At 35.5% G+C, this 21,405-nt stretch overlaps 1 protein-coding gene across 1 annotated transcript in view; it reads right to left on the reverse strand.

Annotated features, from left to right (window-relative positions):
- Nucleotides 1-21,405, reverse strand: part of RELN (reelin) — a 593,433-nt gene that overhangs the window by 298,014 nt on the left and 274,014 nt on the right. The window contains exons 5-7 of the mRNA XM_055420724.2: nucleotides 18,828-18,860; nucleotides 15,798-15,876; nucleotides 1,853-1,949 (exon numbers count right to left, since the gene is read on the reverse strand). Coding sequence (XP_055276699.2) covers nucleotides 1,853-1,949; nucleotides 15,798-15,876; nucleotides 18,828-18,860 — 209 coding nt within the window. The remainder of the gene's footprint in view (nucleotides 1-1,852; nucleotides 1,950-15,797; nucleotides 15,877-18,827; nucleotides 18,861-21,405) is intronic.

Below are 21,405 nucleotides of genomic sequence, written 5' to 3' on the forward strand. Positions count from 1 at the left end.
ATATAACACAATTCAAAACTAGCCCACTGAGCATATAAACTCTAATAGTCAATATACTGGAATATAGTGAAATTATCAGAATTAAATATTGGGGCTTCCCTTGTGACTCAGCTGGTAAAGAATCCGCCTGCAATGTGGAAGACCAGGGTTCGATCCCTGGGTGGGGAAGATCCCCTGGAGAAGGGAAAGGCTACCCACTCCAGTATTCTGGCCTGGAGAATTCCATTGACTGTACAGTCCATGGGGTTGCAAAGAGTCAGAATTAAATATACATGGAATCAAATAAACTAGATACTTCAGTTTCTATGCTACAGAAATATAAATTTTGGCATTATATTCTTAGATATGTTTATTTCTCATTAATTAGAAACAAAAAAGAATCTGCCAAGCATTTCCTGAAATATTACTGAGTGGGGAGGACATTCTAAAATGGGCATTTATTCTAACCTCAATTAACTATGACAAAAATTTAATTTTGTTTTAAGGTTTATAGATAATTAATTCAGTCATGGTACATTATTTAAGATGTACTAGCAAATCTATTTTTTTCAAGAAGACTTTCACTGCAGAGTCACATTTGTTTTGTAGGAATATTATAACACCTTGTAAGACTTGAATTATGAGTACCTATTATTTTAATTTGCATCCAATTAATTCTGTTTGTGTTCTAATTTCAACTAAAAACTCTTCAATTTATCAATGTTCTGAAGCTCGTATGTTTAATAAATTAAATTTATCTATTGCCATGAAAGGGGTATTCAAGCAGCATAAAATAAAAACCATGTTATAAAAATTAATTGACTTTCACAATTTGACAACTAAATCTTCCTTTAATTACCTAGCTAGGTTTTTTTCCTCCTTTTAAAGGTGGAAGGCAGTCTTTTGGCCACTTTTACAATTAATGAATTTGAAACATAATGTATGATGGAGGGGTGAAAAATACAACTTGTTACAAAAGCTCCATGATTAGGAAGATGTGGGAGAAAAAAGGAGAGGCATTGAAACTCAAGTTGAAAGGCAAAGCATAAGAGATGCTGCAGAAAGAACATTAGGTACAAAGAAACTGAGCTTGAAGTGTAAGACAACAATTAGCTTTTTTAAGAAAAAGAATACATCTTTTTTCAAGAATGTGAAATGAATGTAGTCTTGGTGCCAGAAAGAACTACCACGTGACAACAAAAGGCTCATTAGTCATATTTGATGGCTAATGATTTAATTGCTTTCAATTTTAGAATGTTCATGTTGCATTTTACACATGATCCAAGGACTTATTTTTGGCAAACAAAGTCTAATCATCTAAATTAAAGTAACCTACTATTAAACAATTTGGCATAAACCAAACTTTTTAAAGAACTGGTTGATTTAGTCTACTCTTTCACTTTAAATATTTCGTTAAAGTAGGTGATTAGGAAACAAAGTGTAAAAATAATGTGATAAAATTGCTCATCTAACATTTTTCAAATCCAAGGAGATAAGTATAAAAGTAAAGCTTTAAACAAGGACTTATAAAGTAACAAACTATGTAGATATTATATATACAACACCTGTCTCTTGTATATATCATATGTCATGCATGTCATACCCATATTTTTAAAAAGCCATATAATCATATGATGTGCCATATTTAATGAGATCCATTGATGCTACCAATTTGTTTACTAAATTCTTTATTTTTTACATTTAAAAATAAACTAAAATCACTCCTCCTAATTTTGAGATATTTGCAATAGGACTCATAAGTAATACTGCACATTTTCATCTGAATTGGAATTGAGTAGGAAAAACTTTGTTGCCAAAAAACTCAGTAAAGACAATGTATTTGGAATAATGTACATAAATAGCACATACTTACCAGTTCTCTTGGACCATATGGCTCACAGAAGGTGACAGCATTGCCATGCATAATTGCACCACACTGTTCTCCAGTCTCACAGTTGTTACATTCCACCCTATGGGAATACAGAACACAATCTCAGTCTGTGAACTAAGTAGCACAGAGTGGTTTATCACTCAAAAGATTTATTAGATATTGTTATTCAGTTGAAATCAACATTTCCAGGTAGGTAATGGTATTTTGTATTGTGACAAGTTAAGGAAGCATAAGAACAGAAAGACTTGAAGTTCAGTCCTAGTTCTCTGTTACTTGCACTGGAGGTTACTTTAACTTCCCAAAGTTTCAGTTTTCTCATCTGTAATATGAAGATAATAATACTGAACTAAATATCACATAGTTATCATGAGGATTAAATGAGAATGTATACAAAAGACAGAGTACAGAACTAATCTTATAGTAGACACTTAATAGCGGCAGTTAGTATTATTATCAATTATTACATAACATACTATGTTCAAAACAAGTATTTGCTAATATTAAAGATAAGTAAAGTTATAAACACTTATATAATGAACTGAAACCATATATCTCTGAAATCAAAAGGTGTTTTACAAATTTAAACCTTTTTCTTTTGAATTATGATTAACATCAATGTTTAAAATAACTGTCCTCAAATAGATTTGCAAGTCTACAAAATATACCATGCAAAAAATAATGGAAACAGATTGTATTTAATCCACATAATAATATGAAATAAATACAAATTCTAATCCAAGCAAATTTTGAATACTGAGTTAATGTTAAACTTGCAAATAATTTACTTAGTTGCTTTCCTTATATTTATGAAGTGGCTAATAAAATCTTAGAACAGAATCTCAAAATTAAATATATTCACGTCTTCAGTATAAATTGACAATAAAAATATTGTGGATTTGACTTTGCATATTTACAGTAACATTTATAATGCTCTGGCATTATGATATTTCAACTTACAATCATTACATGTAGAAAGACTGAGCTATGTTTTCTTAGTCTGAACCTCAAAGTGCATAAGAGCTGTATTTCATGCAGAAAGGACATTTTCAAAGACTTTCACATTCTAGGTGCCAAACATTGTGGACAGGGGACTATGCCCTTTGTTTTTGAAGATCATTGTATCAGACCCTTTCAGTTGTTTGCTAATCTCAGAGAGAAGAAGCAGCGAGAAGTCCTATTCAAGTAGGAAGAAGACAAAGGTATGAAAAGATACCATGAAGCTCATAAAGCCAAGAGGCAGAAGCACAATAAGTAAAAACTTGGCAAATAAATAGACATAATTCCTATATGTGTATTTCATGGAAAAGTATTCTAATCTTTTGAGCTATATTCCCACACAAAGAAGATCAACAATGTCAAGAAGTTTTGATTTTTTAACAGAGAACAACTTCTGACATGTAATTTTAAATAGTAATATCTCATATCTTAGTAGATTGAAATCTTTGCTTGATTACGATAAAGAAGGATTCTAATAAAATGTCCTTTATGTTAGAAGAGACACAGTAGTAGCTTCATGGTGCAACAAATATGTCTCTTGTTCACCATTTAATGCTTGGCATGAAATGAAAAGTGAAAGTCACTCAGTCGTGTCCTCTCTTTGGGACCCCATGGACAGTACAGTCCATGGAATTCTCCAGGCCAGAATACTGAAGTGGGTAGCCTTTCCCTTCTCCAGGGGATCTTCCCAACCCAGGGATCGAACCCTGGTCTCCCGCATTACAGGCAGATACTTTAGCAGCTGAGTCACAAGGGAAACACAAGAATCCTGGAGTGGGTACCCCATTCCTTCTCCAGCAGATGTTCCTAATCCAGGAACTGAACTCAGGTCTCCTGCATCACAGGTGGATTCTTTAGCAACTTAGCTATCAGGGAAGCCCTAAGGCTTGAGGTCTAAAGCACTTCAAATAGAGCCTGGCACACTTCAAACAGAGCAAGCATGATACAAATGTTAGCATAAGTTTTAACTATTTTTATTATGGATTTCCAACATTTTCATCCAAAACAGGTATGTTAGGTTTTTTTCTTCCCCCACAGAGAATCTGTTACATTAACTTTTTACTACTGTTTTTCTATTCTTAAAACTATATATTAATTTTTCCCAAGGAATGTGATTTTGAAGAACAGAGAAGCAGCATCAAAATCGTAGTGGGCTTCTTAGTGATAGATGAAGATTATTTGTCCTCCAAGGCATTGTGAAATGACTCAGAAGAAAAATAAGGTTTGTCAGAGAGAAATTAAAAGATTGTTCAACCCTCACATGGACTATCTGCCATTTTCCTCCAGTGTTTCTAAATTAAAAGCATCACTGTTGGTGTGAAGTCCAAGGCCTGATATTTGAATTCTCAAAGCAAACATTCTATCTATAAATATTGATCAGCAGTTCCCAAATCAACTGTATATCAGGAAAATAATATCTGTATAAACACATGTATTTCAAATCCCCATCACCCACAGTTTAGGTTAAACAGGATTCAGGTGTAGCCTAGATATCTGTACATTGTTTAAAGATGATTCTAGCATAGGTTCCTATGGCCTGGCACTAGAGAACCAGTGAATAGACAGTAGATGTTTGACGTGTTTGGAGAACCACTTCTGTTTTGTGGAATAACAGGAGTTAAAAAACTAATAAAACACACAAAAAAGGCAATCAGTTACAGCATTCTCCCCACTTGGCTCAACAACCCCTCTGGACCTTTTTCTTCCTTGATGTGCTTTATAGCTCCAGAAACAACAAAGGCATTGGTACCCGGTTGAATTTTAAAGATCTTGAAATACCAGCTATTACTCACTGAATTGTTGCTACCTGGAGGCACAATGGCTTCACCAAGGACTGATCAAGCAAATCTGTTAGCTTCCCGTCAAGGTCTTTTAAATGCCCTTTGTTTGAATTTCTCACAGTATGACTGGGTTTGTCAACATAATTTTTTGTAAGTTATTTTGAAAACACTTCCCTCTGGGTAGTCAAATCCAATCCACTCTTAGCTCCCAATGGTGTATTTACTCATTTATCATTCATTAATTCATTCTTATAATTAACAAACTTGTGCTAGGAACCTAAAGGCACTGTGATGAGCTTTAGTGGTACAAACACCAAGAAAAGTGTTATTTATTTCTAACATTTAAACTGTAGTTTCCCAACTGAATTTGTTCAAGAAAATGATGGGTTCTGTAAAGTAAGGTAACATATTCTTCAGAGATTGACGGAAAGAGGAAGTTTTAAATAATTTCAGTTAAACAGATTTTTGTTTTTCAATTTAAAAAGGAATGTGACCTCCCAAGCTAAGGATTAGAAACAAATTGCTTCTCTGCTTGAAAGTATATTCAGTATACTTTCCTGAATATTCTTTTCTGAAATATTCAGTATTTCAGAATATTTCTCCAATCTAAGAAACTCCCCCTCTTCTTTTTCTCAATATGAAAAACAGAATATAAGAATCTGACAAATACCATGGCACATCATATGAATCGCCCACCTCAGAATATACTCTCATGAACAGTATGATTAAAAGACATTTTAAGGGAAATGCCTGCTATCCCCAAAGACCATGCAAAGCCTGAATTTATTGAGCTCTCTGAATCTATTTATCACATGCTTAGGTACCACATGAATCTTATCTATTACTAGAGTTCACAGATCATTAGGCGTTCAAGTTGGAGGGCATCTGAAGTATCACCAAGTTTCATTACCCCCTCATTTTACAAATGATAGAATGAGACGAGAGGCCAGTTTTCCTGACTTCTTGTCCAATATTTTTCCCACTCCACTCTAATGCGGCCAGGAAGAGAAAAGAACTCCAATTCTCCAAAAATCATGTGCATTTCAAAAATGTTTTTCATCATTTTTGCTATCTGAGTTCATCTGGAAAACCTAGTGTCTTTTCTTAAAAGTTATTTTTTTCATTTATAGGATAAAGGATTTTGCTTTGCTAATAATGTACAAAAATAAAAGAAATGTCATGGATTTCATAGAAAATGTTTAGAATGAATTTACTGGACGAAAGTATATAAGCAAATTCAATATTCCTTTGGTCATGTACATCCTTAGATAATTCATCCCTATTTTACATACACATTATCATACTACCACTTTGTCCACTAACAAAACCATAAAGGAATCAGTAAGGATGAAGGTAGGTACTTGTTGACCAACACATGTAGGGTTAAACTGTAAACATAAAAGAAAAAGAATGGTTTGAGCCAAGATTTGGTTTTCACTCTAACAAGTTCCTTGGCAGTTTGAAACTTGTTATTTTGGTGTCAATACTCCACTTTTTTTTTTTTTTTATTTAGGTGGTTGTTTTTGTTTAGAAATTATATGCAATGTGCATTTGTGCTGTAGAGAACTCACTTCTGAAGGTGTAATTATGTTTTTAATCTTGACTTTAAAATTATTAGGCTGGAAAACATGCCAAAGTCCCTGTTCAGAAGGTACAGGGGAAGTTGGAGTGAAATGTCCCCGGAGTCCCTGTGGTCCCCATGTCCTACAAAGACTCACACAGGACTTTTAGAACACCAGAAAGAGGAGGAGGATTAATGAGAGACTTGGGCTCCATCGAACAGTCAGAGATTTATGAATGGTTGGTGGTGATATCATCCTGATAACAATAAATAAATAACTGAAATACTATTTTCTCAAGAGCAGTCTAATTACATGGCTCATTCTTCTTTTTAGGTCAGAGTGAAATCACTCAGCCTTTAGTCAGTCATTCTGCTGAAACAAGTTAATCATCTGGAAACTCAGTGACAATCAGTTATCAAATTCTCATTTGGGATACATGCAGTTTGTCCCCAAGACTGGGGACACTGTATTATCTCTCTGTAATTTATTGCCTCTAAAGGAGGCGATGTCTGGTATACTATGAGTCAGAATTGTCTATTCACCAGCACTTCTGAACAGAGATATTAAAATACTTTTAATATTTGATCTGATTGTAAAATGTACTTTAAAAGTGGAAAGAGAAAAGAGAAATTTCATAATTTCCTGACCCAAAGATAACAAATCTGTTCCCCCAGGTACAGCTCACACTGAATGTGCTGATAATCTAATGTGTGAGCTTGAAAGGCAAGGCCAGATCAGGGACTGGTGAATCTATCAAAGTAAACAGGACTCTGTCATCCATCTGGGAGCTGGACAGTCAGCTGACTTCATTTGGAGACACTGGAGCTCTTTGTACTTTCCACTGAAACCTCAACAAGCAACCAACTATACTCCAAAAAACAAAACAAAGAAACAAAAAACCTCAATAAGCAGAACACTCAACTTTTGACCATATTTTATAGCAAAGAGATGATGTTTTATAGTAAAAAGGCATGACTACTTACTTGTGAAAGACCACACTTAAAAAAAGAAAAACACTCAAAGAATTCTCTTCTTTTGGAAATATGGAATATTTTTAGAAAAACAGCAAGGAAAGTTCACTCTGTGAGACTGAGAATAATATCACCTTCAACGATGTCATGACTTTTTTCCTAAGGAACTAACACGTGCTCTAAATGTGAAAATGACAAATTCCATTTATAGTTCATTCTTTCTCATTACTTCTCACTGAGGAAGGTAAGAGAACGCTTCCTATTCATCAGGGAGTTTAAAAATTTAATTTCTCCTTTGTTAACAGCTATAATGACAAATATTATTTGGATTAAAAATATCCCTTCTAATACCTTACTACTGCATGCAATATTCTGACCTCCTACTATGGCGAATTCTACTACATGCTGCTTGAGGAAATATTTTCTCGTTTGTTTCAAATGTACTTGACATTTAATTCCATTGAGTGAGTTCTTATTTCTGTCATAAAAAACAGAGATTAAAGAAGGAAATAATAAGCTTCCAGATTCGCACCTTATTTTAATAGTAGGACACCTTCTGGTTAACCTTTCTATTGCTGATGAAGTTTTCCCCAGAGCAATTACATCAGGGTAAGTAGAAGGAGGGGGAGGAAGCAAGAGAAAGAAGGTTAGAGGAGAGTTTTATAATAAGAGAAAAAAGTTACTAACAAAGGAAAAGAGAGAGTGAGAGATAGTAGAAAAAGGGGAGGTCAAGAAGATGAAGAGAAAAAGTAGAAAAAGATGCACGGATCAGAGTATCAGGGGACTTCCCTGATGGTCCAGTGGCTAGGACTCCTTGGATGCAATGCAGGGGGCCTGGGTTTGATCCCTGGTCTGGGAACTAGATCCCACATGCTGCAACAAAAATCCCACATGCTGCAAAAGAAAATTAAAGATCCTGCCTGCTGCAACTAAGACCCAATGCAGTCTAATAAATAAGTACACTTTTAAAAAAGATCAGAATATTGGACCTTAAAATTGAATTATAATTCCACAACCCAAACTACAGTGGTAGATTAGAGGTTTTGGCAAAGGTAAGTCATCAGATAAAATATTATTTTGCAGACATTTATTACCCATTCACAGTCTCCATTTGTCACCAGCTCCTGAAAACTTATAAGGTATATGTTTCATGTCAAACAGGTAAGATGACATATTAGGTGATATGATTCCAAGTGGTCATCATTACAACAACAAAAGGCCCCTTGGAAATCCTTCAGCAGTGATGTGCAGACCTTGATGCCCATGGTGAGTGCTTCCCTTCACCCATGAGGTCCTACAGGCTTACCACCCACAGGCCAGTTGTACGCTGAACAACATGGATGTACTTTTATCTATTTTTTTTTTTTTCACCAGTGACACTAGTCATCAGATTTACTTTGTTTTGACTACCTGGAAACTACATTTATATTGTAGTTTTCACACCTGTCTACTAAATGGAGTCCCCTTTGCTCTTGTTTTCTATGGGGGCTCCAAGATACTAAGGAACTCTGAAGCAGTTTTACTGCTCACTTGACTTCTTTTATCTTACATGGGTTAAACTATTGATCACTGAATAAATAAAGATTCAGCTAGAATAACTCGCCCCCATACTAAAATTTCAGTCGTTTTAGGGTCTTTGTTTAGATAATTATTTTTCTCAAAGAAAATAAACTTTAATATGCCAAATCAGCAATCTCTTTGCTCCATTTCTGGATAACTATTTCAATAAATTAGTATTTTGAAGAGACTATCAGATGCAGCAGAGTCTGTGATCTCAATTTCTCTAGTTCTGAGTGTGATCTTTTTACATATAAAAATGAAAATGTTCTAGTCTTTTCTTGATTCAAGCAACTCTATGCAATGCCGGCCACAGTTTTAGCTTCATTAGCTGTAAACTGTGGGACTTTCTGTATGATAAGCCAATTGACAGAGGTCTTCAAGTGCCACAAGATCTGAGACAACAACTTCATTCGTGTCTCTCTTCTTGATGTCTCATATCCCTGTTGGCATCACAACTTACTCATCTAAGATGCTTCTTCTGATGAGTGACTCTTGTTCTTCCCTGATCTCTGCTGAATAGAACATCTCTGCTATTATTACTGTGCTGGAGGGGAAACATCTGTTGTCTTCTAGTTGCTATTTATCATCGTGTTTTCTAACAGTCTCCCATTTCCCACTAGAACATCATAGCCTAGTGATATTATAGCTCTGGATGCCTTCTGTGATCTTCAGAAAACAAGCATTAAAGGGATAATCTATAAGCCAAAATAAAGATTCTTCCCGACTTTCTAATTGCTTAGAGGGTAAAGACACATCTTAAGAAAACTTAAACTATTTTTTAAAATGTACTCACTTTTAAGTTCCTTTAACTTTCTCTTTCCATCTCTCTGAACTCTTTTTAACTCAAGTTATGAATCATAAATGTCTCCTATTTCTTAACTTTTCTCATTTTTTAAAATTACTGTTGAAATTTTTTACTGAGGTAAATTTTCACACAGGGAAATACACAGATCTCAAGCTTTGACAAAGGTACACATCTATGTAACCTATGCTCTCATAATACTACATATAATGTATTAATCACCCCAGAAATTTCCTCATGCTCCTTCCCAGTCAATTCCCCATCCCTGAAACAATCACTAATCTAATTTCCAGCACTTTTGATAATATCATCTATTCTAGATATCATGTAAATAGGATCAGACAGTATGAATTATTTTGGATCTGGCTTCTTTCATTCAACATATTTTTGAAATTCAACCATGTTGTTTCAGCTATCAATAAGTTATTCCTTTTTATTTCCAAATAGCATGCCACTGTATGAATGTATCACTATTTATCCATTCTCCTGTTTATGGGTACCTGGGATGTTACTAGTTTTTTGCTACTAGGTGTAGTTCTTTTTAATTAAAAAAAAAAATCAGGATTTCTCACCATTCATATGGAATACTGACAGTGTTTATAAGACACTAAAATAATTAATTCATAAAAAGAAACTATAAAAAAGGTAGTTGAGACACAAGTAGAACATGCTTAAGTGAAATGTTGAGATAGAGTGTATTTGTAGGTCTTTACTTTCCTTCTAAATTTAGTTATAAGAGGTTTTCCTTCCTTTTTTTTTTTTTTCTTTTTGGCTATAGGGTGTCTCCATTGGCACAAGACTCTACTGATCCATCTCCATCATCAGGAGTGTAATCACACTGAACACAGTTGATAATGGAGAACTGTCAACAGTGCTGGTAAGTTAGTGTTGCTCTATCCACATTCTTTCTCTCAGTCTCTTGGATTCAATGGTACATTTGACCTGACGAGGTTATTGTTGTGATCCAGAGGTCTACCTGCATGTGGCCCAGCATCAGGGCAAAGTGAAAGTGGAGAAGCCTCACTCTCATCAAGCCTGAGGTGTCACTATATTCCCATGAAAGGGTTTTGCTGTTCTCTTCACTTGTAACTTTACTTGTCATTTTTTATTCAAACAAAGCAAACAGAAATGGCTGACAGAATGGGAGATAAAAGGTCACTTCTCTGGCAGCCATAGGGAGACCCGCTTTGGGGATCAAAGCACAGGAGGACTCTATACTCTGCACCTCAGGGAGGCAGAAAGACCACAGTGGCACGACAGCACAGCAAAGCACCACAGACACATTCACAGCCCAGGCCCAGGAGCAGTAGAGGCTGTCATGCCTTCAAGCAGGGATCAAATGGAGCAATCGTCATGAAGGAGTGAGTGATTAGGACAGGTAAGAAGGCTATCTGTGTGGACCAGTCACCAAAAACTAGATGAGACAGGGAGGATTCAGTGGATATCTGTAGGAACAGAGGACTGGGGAATAAGAGGTGTGTCCCCATGCTACCCCTTGCCTTTGAACTAATAAGCTCTCTGATACTTAGCTACAACACCAGAAAAATGGGAGAAGGGAAGCTAAATTTGACCGAAATTAAGTTTTCACTATTGGTAGAAGGGACACAATGAAGAGAAATTGAGTTAAAAAAAAGAATAAAGAAAGTTTTCTTTCTCTAATACCCAACTTTGTGGACAGAATTAACAACTGTGACACTTGTGTAAGCCTAAATAATTTCTGGAAGGACTGACAGAAACTGCTAACAGTTGATGCCTCTAGAGGGAAAGAATATAGATCTAGTGTGGGAAGAAAGTTTATTTTTATTATTTTTAATATTATTGAACTTTTCACTAAGTACATTTATTAATTTTAAAATCAAATCTAATATTTAAGCTAAGCAGAGAGACAGATTCAATACTGAGTTGATGTAAAAAAGTCTCTTGGTTCTAGTCTAATCACTGTCATACACTTGGAGAATAACTTGGCTGGTACATTCATTCATTATAATAGTAATATTATTTTATGCTCCTTGTTTTTTGTGTACAGTCATTTGTACAGGAGATAAGAAATTTAGGTATCAAGAATAATATGAAATGAAGTGGGAAAAAAGTTGATTTCACAAGATGAAGTCAATGGAAGCAAATAAAGTGTGAGTGACTAAATTTAAACTCATCTCTTTCCCCATCATTGCACAGATGGGACTGTAGTTTCTTAATTTTTCCTTTTGCTTGTCCTTAAAAATTGCAAGTCAAATAATGCACATGATGATTTTTAAACACCATGGAAGAAACATGCTCATAAAAGCAGAGTGTTTTTCTCTTGTGACAAATTATTGAGTGATATATTGAGCCTTGGGAATTTGCCCCAAAGCAGTATGTACCCTGAGCTTCTTTCTATCTGGTGGTGTGTGCCAATGGCATAAAGTTATGGGTTGTCAGTAAGGATTCCCCTTCCTGGTTCTCACAAAGCTGCTCAGTGACTTCTAATTGGGGTAAAGAAAATCAAAGACTACATCATAAGGGACAAAACTCGCATGTCAATATGTATACCAAGAAAACAGATTTTGGAAGAGTGAAAATGTCTGGTAGTGGTGGTGGTTTAGTTGCCAAGTCATGTCTGACTCTTTGTAATGCCACGGACTGTAGTCCTCCAGGGGCTCTGTCCATGGGATTCTCCAGGCAAAAAATGGAGTGGGCTGCCATTTCCTTCTCCAAGGGATCTTCTTGGATCTCCTGCAATGCAGTTGGATTCTTTACCAACTGAGCCACCAGGGAAGCCCAAAAACTGCCAATGTTTGTCCAAACCAAGAGAGAGCTTTGTTATGTTATTGGAAATACCTCACTGGGAATAGCTGATTGTATTGGTTCTTAACTTTAGGGAGCTTATGTCTATTTTAAGCAGGGGTGGCTTGAAGCTCAACATTCAGAAAACAAAGATCATGGCATCTGGTCCCATCACTTCATGGGAAATAGATGGGGAAACAGTGGAAACAGTGTCAGACTTTATTTTTTGGGGCTCCAAAATCACTGTGGATGCTGATTGCAGCCATGAAATTAAAAGACGCTTACTCCTTGGAAGGAAAGTTATGACCAACCTAGACAGCATATTAAAAAGCAGAGGCATTACTTTGTCAACCAAGGTCCGTCTAGTCAAGGCTATGGTTTTTCCAGTGGTCATGTATGGATGTGAGAGTTGGACTGTGAAGAAAGCTGATCGCCGAAGAATTGATGCTTTTGAACTGTGGTGTTGGAGAAGACTATTGAGAGTCCCTTGGACTGCAAGGAGATCCAACCAGTCCATCCTAAAGGAGATCGATCTTGGGTGTTCATTGGAAGGACTGATGCTAAAGCTGAAACTGCAATACTTTGGCCACCTCATGCGACGAGTTGACTCACTGGAAAAGACTCTGATGCTGGGAAAGATTGGGGGCAGAAGGAGAAGGGGACGACAGAGAATGAGATGGCTGGATGGTATCACCGACTCGATGGACATGAGTTTGAGTGAACTCCGGGAGTTGGGGATGGACAGGGAGGCCTGGCGTGCTGTGATTCATGGGGTCGCAAAGAGTCAGACACGACTGAGTGACTGAACTGAACTGAAGATATTTAACACTCTTTGTTTCTCCCTTCTCTATAATTCTACTGCATTTTTGTTAATATATATTATATAATATAGATATATTTAATTTGAAGTCTGTTTTTGATCTGAATACAGTAAGGGAAGACTTGGGGACTCATTTACACAAACTGACTGAAGAATATTTTAATAATAATGATTTGGGGTCATATCTGAGCTCCTGGGAGGCAAGTAGAACAACATCTAAGTATACCATAGGAGGAAGAAAGAAAGGGAAGAAGGAGGGAGACAAAAAGGTACAGTAGGAGACAGAGAATAAGAGATGGAAAGAGGGAACTGATTCGTACTGAGCAGCAACAATACATTAGGAGATGCGCCAGACCTTTTCAGGTTCATCAAACTTTAAAACAATGGTGTTAGGAAAATACTCGGCTCACTTTTACTGACAAGAAATGTGGCTCAGATAGGTAAAGCAAGTTTTGTACTATTCTCAGATACCCAGCTGGCAAGTAGCTAGCTTGAAGGCCACCCAGACAGACCTGATTTCAGAACCTCTGCCACTTATGTTCAACAAAGCCATCTCTCAAATGATGAGAGCTTCCTAGGTTATTATTATTATTATTTTTTAATCGTAGAGAGACTAGATGAAGGAGATTGTGGTCAGTAAGGGATAAAGTAAAATTACTCTGAAGCATATTTGATAGAAGACAGAAGTGCATGGCTTTTTAAAGTTAATAAAAGGTTTTCTAAAACAGGAGGAAAAACCATAGCTTAAGTAAGTGGACACAAAATCCATAACTTCAGTCAAGAAAGCATCTACCAGATCAGTCATGAAAATGGGTGAAGCAAAATCAATCATGTTTTATTGATTTCAAAAATAACAGAATTTGGACCACATAAAAGTCACATTTTGTATTTGTCAAGAAAACTCACTGAAGAAAATGAATTAGCTTGACACAAATGAACTCTCCTTGAAAGAAACAAATCATCTGATAACATCTATATTAATGGGATATAAAAAAGCCAAATGTGAGGAGAATGAGAGAATTTTTCTTGGGTAGAAGTAGTGCTTAGAAAGTTTTTGGCTTTTCCATAATATAGATTTTCAACTTATTTTAAGAAATTTATATTTAGAACATGTTCAGAGGGAAGTGAAATCTTTTTGATAAATTATCTCTTTAATGGTGTATGAATCATAAGACTTTATGTCTCTGTCTAGTCTGATTTTTTTTGTATACTTATACTCTCTAAATCTATATTTCTTTCTGGAAAAGACATAAGTTCCTGTTTGTATTTAAGCATCAACCCTCTCTAAACCTATATGTCATCTTCAATTCTCAGGTTAAGAACCACTTTATCCAAGAAACACTCACGAGAGTCAGCCTTTCTTTTCTAGAACTGTAGTATGTTATTTATAACCTTCTATTACACTCAAGGATTTCTATCCTGAACTATAAGCTTTTAAAAAATATGTTTTAAGCGTCTCCTCTACTTGGACTGCAAGGAGATCCAACAAGTCCATTCTAGAGGAGATCAATCCTGGGTGTTCATTGGAAGGACTGATGCTGAAACTGAAGCTCCAATACTTTGGCCACCTCATGTGACAAGTTGACTCACTGGAAAAGACTCTGATGCTGGGAGGGATTGGGGGTGGGAGGAGATGGGGATGACAGGGAATGATATGGATGGATGGCATCACCAACTCTATGGACATGAGTTTGAGTGAACTCCGGGAGTTGGTGATAGACAGGGAGCCCTGGCGTGCTGTGATTCATGGGGTTGCAAAGAGTTGGACCCGACTGAGCGACTGAACTGAAACTGAACTACTGAATCATAAGCTACTCAAAAGAAGGAACCACATTCCTTTTTAATGTACTATACAAATAAAATAATTATTGTTTGATATTTGTTGAACAGTGAAAATAAAGAAAAACAAATTAATATCATATGCAGACATTTGAGGATGAAGGGGTTATTCTCTTTCTAGTCTTGAGTATTGCTTGGGTTTGAGTTACAACCTGATTACATTAGAGCTTCTAATTTATCTTGAACTCTTATTCATGTACCATTTAGTACCACAGAAAATAATATATTCAGATATTCTCTCAAATTATGCAGATTGACTATAGCTCTCAATGGATAGACTCATTTCTCCAAAGTCAGAAAAATACAACAAACTGCCAACAAATTCATGCATCCATTTATGTATTCAACAGGTTTCTAATGTATGTGTTTTGGTCAATTCTTTCTTTGCCCTCCAAAATCCCATAGGGTTTTCTCTAAACAGCTTTGGAAGGAAAGACTGGAGTATAAATGAGGTAATCCAATAACATAGAAGCTATTTGGAACTATGACTCAAATAATGTCAGTTTCAGATAAGTCATTTCCCTTCTTTCCTTTAACATAAATGCAATTATTAGCATAATAAAGCACAATGTTCTATGTAAATAACTTGTACTACTGAAAAAAACTGACCACACCCATGGCTTTGAGGCGTACCTAGATTCAGTTCCTAAAGAAGTCAGGAAATAGACAACAGACATACTCTAGGCGACATTAATCCCAGTTCCTTAGTTGAACAATTCTCACTGATAATTTAGAACTAAAGAGCAATTTAATTTTATGTAACTACTCCAAGAAAGCATTTTTTTTTTTTGCCTTTTATACAGACCCAAGTGAGGCATGATCCTTTAACTTACCATATGTTTGGATTCAATTCCTTTTGGTGGTAGGAGTCAAAGTCATCTCGTAGGATAATACTGTCACTATGAATTTCAGCTAAAGGAAGACAAAGATTTAGAAAAGGGTTATACTGAACAATAGATTTAGCTATGCAAAAGAGTAAACATGCTACATTTACGATAAATAACAGTATTTTAAACTAAAATTGAAGTTTAAACAAGCAGCTAATTGCATTTTCTGTGCTCCTAAACTACTAAGTAAAAGAATAACTCTGCTGTTTAGAAGTCTGGAAACCAGAGCCCCCAAAGAGAACCCTACCAAAATGTCACCCAGGTCACAGAGGTGGGAAGACCAAGGTTAGCACTAGCCTACAAGGAGAGGTCACACAAGACTTGCCCCTCACAGCTCAACACATCCAGAATAAAGTCAGTGCCTAACTCACTTTAGAGTATTGAAGGGAATGGAACATTGTGGCTATTTGTTGTCAGGTAACATTGCTGTTATTTACTAACCCATCTCCTCTTCTCTTTCTTACTACCCCTCTTGCCCTGACTTGATTTTTCTCATTCCCTATATTCACTCATTTTTGTAATTTAATGTGTTTCAAATTGTTAACATTTTCCCCTTCAGAGCTGCACAGGAGAGATCATCTACACAAGTAAGTAAAATGTCTAAATAAAGTCATATTAGAAGTCAGGAGGAATGGCAGAAAAATAGTCTTAAATATATTATTGTTACACCTGAGATAGTATTAAATACTTCTTTTTAAGCTATAGAAGAACTCAGGTCATGCCAAGAGCAAAGAATGTTTTCATAAACTGTAGAGTATGTGATATTTCCACTGAATAAAGAATGGACAATTAAAAACAATTTCATGGCCAGCTACAATGTAAGTAGACTCATTTTTAAGGTAGTACAGGAATGATAATTATTTCTCCACAAATTGTAAAAAATGAATTTGATGCTCGAAAATCTTCTCATCTGATTCCCATGGTTTGCTTGGAGAATTTGTTTCAGCTAGTATAAATTCTCTGGGTCTATATAATTTTGTTTGGACTAGTTTGCACATGCTTTTTAAAAAAAATGAAAATCATATGATCTGATTAATAAAACATAACCAAAAATTTTTATTTTTTCCAAAAGTGATATTTTAACCTTTTGGGGGGTTCATTTGTATATAATTTATTGAACTGGCTGAGGAATTAAATATCACCTCCAAATACCAAAAGTTCACTTGCAAATTCTCTTTGGTGACAATGCCACCTGCAGGCACCCTCACCCTCTTTATACCAGGTATGCCAGTAGGTAAGCACATAACGAAGTCGGGAAAACCAGTGAATCAGCATGTATTGAGAGAAATGGCTATTCAGACTCAAAGCCTTAGGCTCGACAACAGGGAGAATATGGATTTACACTGGAAAGAACACTGTGATGTCTTCTGTGCTTAGGAGTGATTTAATGATTCCTCTGAGCAAGTAGATGCAGTGTCTGAAATGCCTACAGGGTACTGCTCTCTCAAATACCCAATATGGCTGAGATGCGGCTGGGCCACTGTGGGTCACCAGCCTGCCTCAGCTGCCAGAAGGCATGCTTCTAAGTGCTTGCGTTCATCTGCCAAAGAAGAGGAGCCCCAAGCTGTAGCATTACATAAAAGTAGAGCTTCTCAAGGCAGATTTTCCAAAGAGAAAAATAAATTAATTGGGTTTATAGGTTGAAAGAGAAAGCCCAAGAGACAAATACTGACCCATCTGCAAGTCCCACAGTGACAGACAGCTGAAAAGGCTGAAGCCAGCTAGGATGATTTCTTTTCATTCTTATTAAATAGTGTGTGTAGGAAACTGCTTTTAAAATCAGTCTTCACTGTCATATATGAGAAATTTAACTCTTAAAGATCATTTGTTTCCAGAGATTTTTTACAGAGTCATGGGTAAGCCTCCATGGTTATTTGTTCATGTACTGTCTTCTTTCCAAACATTATTATTACATATATATATATATATATATATATATAATACATGTATATATATTATATATATATATATCCCTGACTATGCTTTAGAAATACAAATTCATCTAATCCTCATATTCCATTTTATAGGTGAGGAAACAGGCATAGAGAGATTAAGAAACTTGCCCAATATCACCATGCAAGCAAGTGGCAGAGGTAAGATAAATCCAGTTTATTTGGCTCCAGAATCCGTACTATTAATCTTGCCTCAAGAACTACAAAGCACTAAATACATGTCAGAATGAAAGATCATGAGAAAAATGAGAGGAGGCAACTTTACATGGTGCTATTAAACAAAGCATCCAGTTATTTAGACAATCTCATTTTAATTTTTGAATAAATGGCCAAATTATTTCTCTTTTTATAAGCCAGTGCTAGTTTAAGCCAATACTTTGGCCTCCTGATGTGAACGGCCAACTCATTGGAAAAGACTCTGATGGTGGAAAACATTGAAGGCAGAAGAAGAGGTTGACAGAAGATGAGATGGTTGGATGGCATCACTGATTCAATAGACATGAACTTGGGCAAACTCTGGGAGATGGTGAGGGACAGGGAAGCCTGGTGTGCTGCAGTCCTTGTGGTTGTGAAGAGTCGAACACAACTTGGCAACTGAACAACAACAACACTAGTTTAAGCAGATATCTCAGATCTGCTTTCACATTCAGTTTATCTGAGTTCTTTCACACTCATAGCTCCTTGCCTATTGCCTCCATGCTCTACTATTTATGATGGGTAGAAGCTTAGGAGAAAATTCAGCATTAGAACCCTATGTCAAAAGATCAGATCCAACTGGATTCTAAGGATAAATGTAGCAACAGGTTCAAAAGTCCTTCCATTAGCCCAAACTGGCCTTTTGGATCACCTCAGTGAGGTCTCAGGTTAAAGCATAATCTGGACCTGAGTCTGATTTCAATGAATGATCAGAGAATCAGAGAGGGCAGAGAGTTTCCTCATCTCTGTATCCCCTGCTCATATGGCAAAGGAGTGAAACAAGTAGATCTAGCACTGAGGTCGGTGACACTGGAGTCTAAATACTTACCTAGATGCGGGTGCATAGTGGCCTCTGTTGGAGCTGGACCAAGAGAGAAAAAGGGAAAGATGATTTATTAGCAGCAAAAGTAAAACCATTAATAAACAATCACAAATATGGTTATAAAACTTAAGCCATACTAAACAAACAGCTAGATAGAACTTTTTTAGAGAACTAAGAAGAAAATGTCAATTAACATCCTAAAATAAGATGTCTAACTCACTAGTTAGTTGTTATATTTAAAAGTCATGTGTTACTCCTAAAGTGAAAAGTAGAACCCCTTACATACTTATTTATAATACAAGTTTAGTCAGATATTCCTTGAAACTTACAATATGAATGTAACGTGAGCACCCATTACATACCATGGGCCATTCTGGGTGTGGGGTAGTATAGGGACAAAGAGCACCCCCCGTGCTCTCAAAGAGTTTACCATCTGGTGGAGGTAAGTACAGTATAGTGTAATAAGTGCTATGGGATAGTGTTCAGAGGTCATAGGGTAAGAAGGGCACAAATGAAGGATACTAATTCTAGGCTGCCCAGGAGAAGACAGTGGTCAGGAGAGGCTGCTGAGTTGTGAAAGACTATCAGGAGGAAGACAGGTGGGGGTAGGAGAGGGAAGAGGTGTTTCTTTCTGGAGTGAAAGTGAAATGGCACTGAGAAGTAGGAGAGAGTGGTCTTTTGGAACAACCACAACCATTTCAGCATGACATGAACAAAGTTTTGGAGGAGGGGGTAGTAAAGTGAAGTTGGAAAGATTGGAAGGCCAAGATTATGAAACTGAATGTTAAGGAGTTTGGATTTTACTATGAAAGCATGATGATCTTCTGAACATTTATTAGCAAAGGAGTACCTGTTCAAATATTCATTTTAAGAACGAGCACTCTTGTAAAAGTTAGGAAATAAGGGATACCGGCCAACTGACACGTTGGTGATTTTTTTTTCTCAGTGGACTTCTAAATCTAGGAAGAAATGTTGCCAATTCACTTATCTAAAAATTAGAACCATAACAGATATTTTAACATCTTTTACATTCATTAAAGAAGAAATTCAGCTAGGTATTAAAAAAATTATTTTCTATCACAGTTATCAGTGCTTCAGTTATGTTAGATGAAAAATTCACACAGTAAAGTTTGTAGTTTGTAATTTCAAACTATAGGCATTTGTCTTACTGCATCCAAAGTATTATATATGTTTAATATGTTTGTTCTCAGTTTTTAACACAGATTCAATGGGAAGTGTCATAGATACAATTGTTAGCATATACATGCAAATGTTCTGAATCATCACTAGTTTACAGAATTCAAAAGAAAAAAAAAAAGAAAAATTTAATGATTTTGTGTTTTATTCCAATGGTTATTGGTCAAGTCCCAGAAGAGTTTTACAAGGATTCACTGAACTGTCAACTCCAAGATTTTTTTGAAACAAAGGAATAACTGCCATTATCTAATAACCAATGACAAAAACATGGCACATGGATACATGTTCCCTCACCAATATCACACTGTATATGAGTGTACTGAATTTGAAACTTCAAGGATAGTCAGTTTACTTGTAAAGTAGTTGGAAAAGTTAAGATTATTCATGTTGAAACTGAAACTTCTAATATACAAATAAATAATGATTTTACATATTTCCCTAATATGATCAATATGCAAATGTTAATTGCAACTGGCAATTTTATAAAATGTCTGCAAAAAAGTTGAAGAATTTCTTGTTGATATTGATAATCCTGCTTTTCAATTTATGCAGTATCCCTCCGAATCTCATGTTAATAATAGTAGGCTGACACAAGAGTAAGTGAATTTACTTAGACAGACATAGTTTTCAAACTCGTATGTTTCGGCATCAAAGTTAAATCAGCTCTTTTTTAAAAAAAAAGGATAAATTTTGTCAAGTTGGATATGGCTATTAAAGAAAAATATTTTTTTTATATTTGACTCAGTTATTGGAAGACTTGTAAGTAGATATGGAATACTTGGATATGTAAATCTAGTTTTCAGTTGTAAAATTTATAAAATCTTAATATAGACCAAGCAGGTCAACATTTAAGATGTGCCATAACACTACTGTATAACTGTATATAAAATAGATAAACAACAAGGTCCTACTATATACTATAGGGTACTACATTCAAAATATCTTGCAATGACTTATAGTGGAAAATAATCTGAAAAGAGTATATATATATACTCATATATGTACTCATATATATTTTTATATATACACATAAACACACACCTGAATAATTTTGCTATACATCAGAAACTGAAACAACATTGTAAATCAACTACTTCAATTAAAAATGTGCTTAAGTGTAAAATACATACCAGATTTCAGATAATTAGTATGAAAATATCTCATTAAGTTTTACTGATTACATTATATTGAAATGGTTAATATTTTATATGTGTTAAACTATATTATTAAATTTACCTATTTTTGGTCTTGTTATTTAAATGTGGCTACTAGAATATTTCAAATTATAGCTGTGTCTGACATTGTACTTTTATTGGGCAGTGCTGAACAGAAGCTGAAAGGGAGATTTGTACTATTCATCAATTTATTAGGGAAGCATTATCACACA

Source organism: Moschus berezovskii, chromosome 3 (genome assembly GCF_049115385.1).
Source record: "Moschus berezovskii isolate FMDL1 chromosome 3, NW_MosBer_1.0, whole genome shotgun sequence".
Lineage (NCBI taxonomy): Eukaryota > Metazoa > Chordata > Mammalia > Artiodactyla > Moschidae > Moschus > Moschus berezovskii.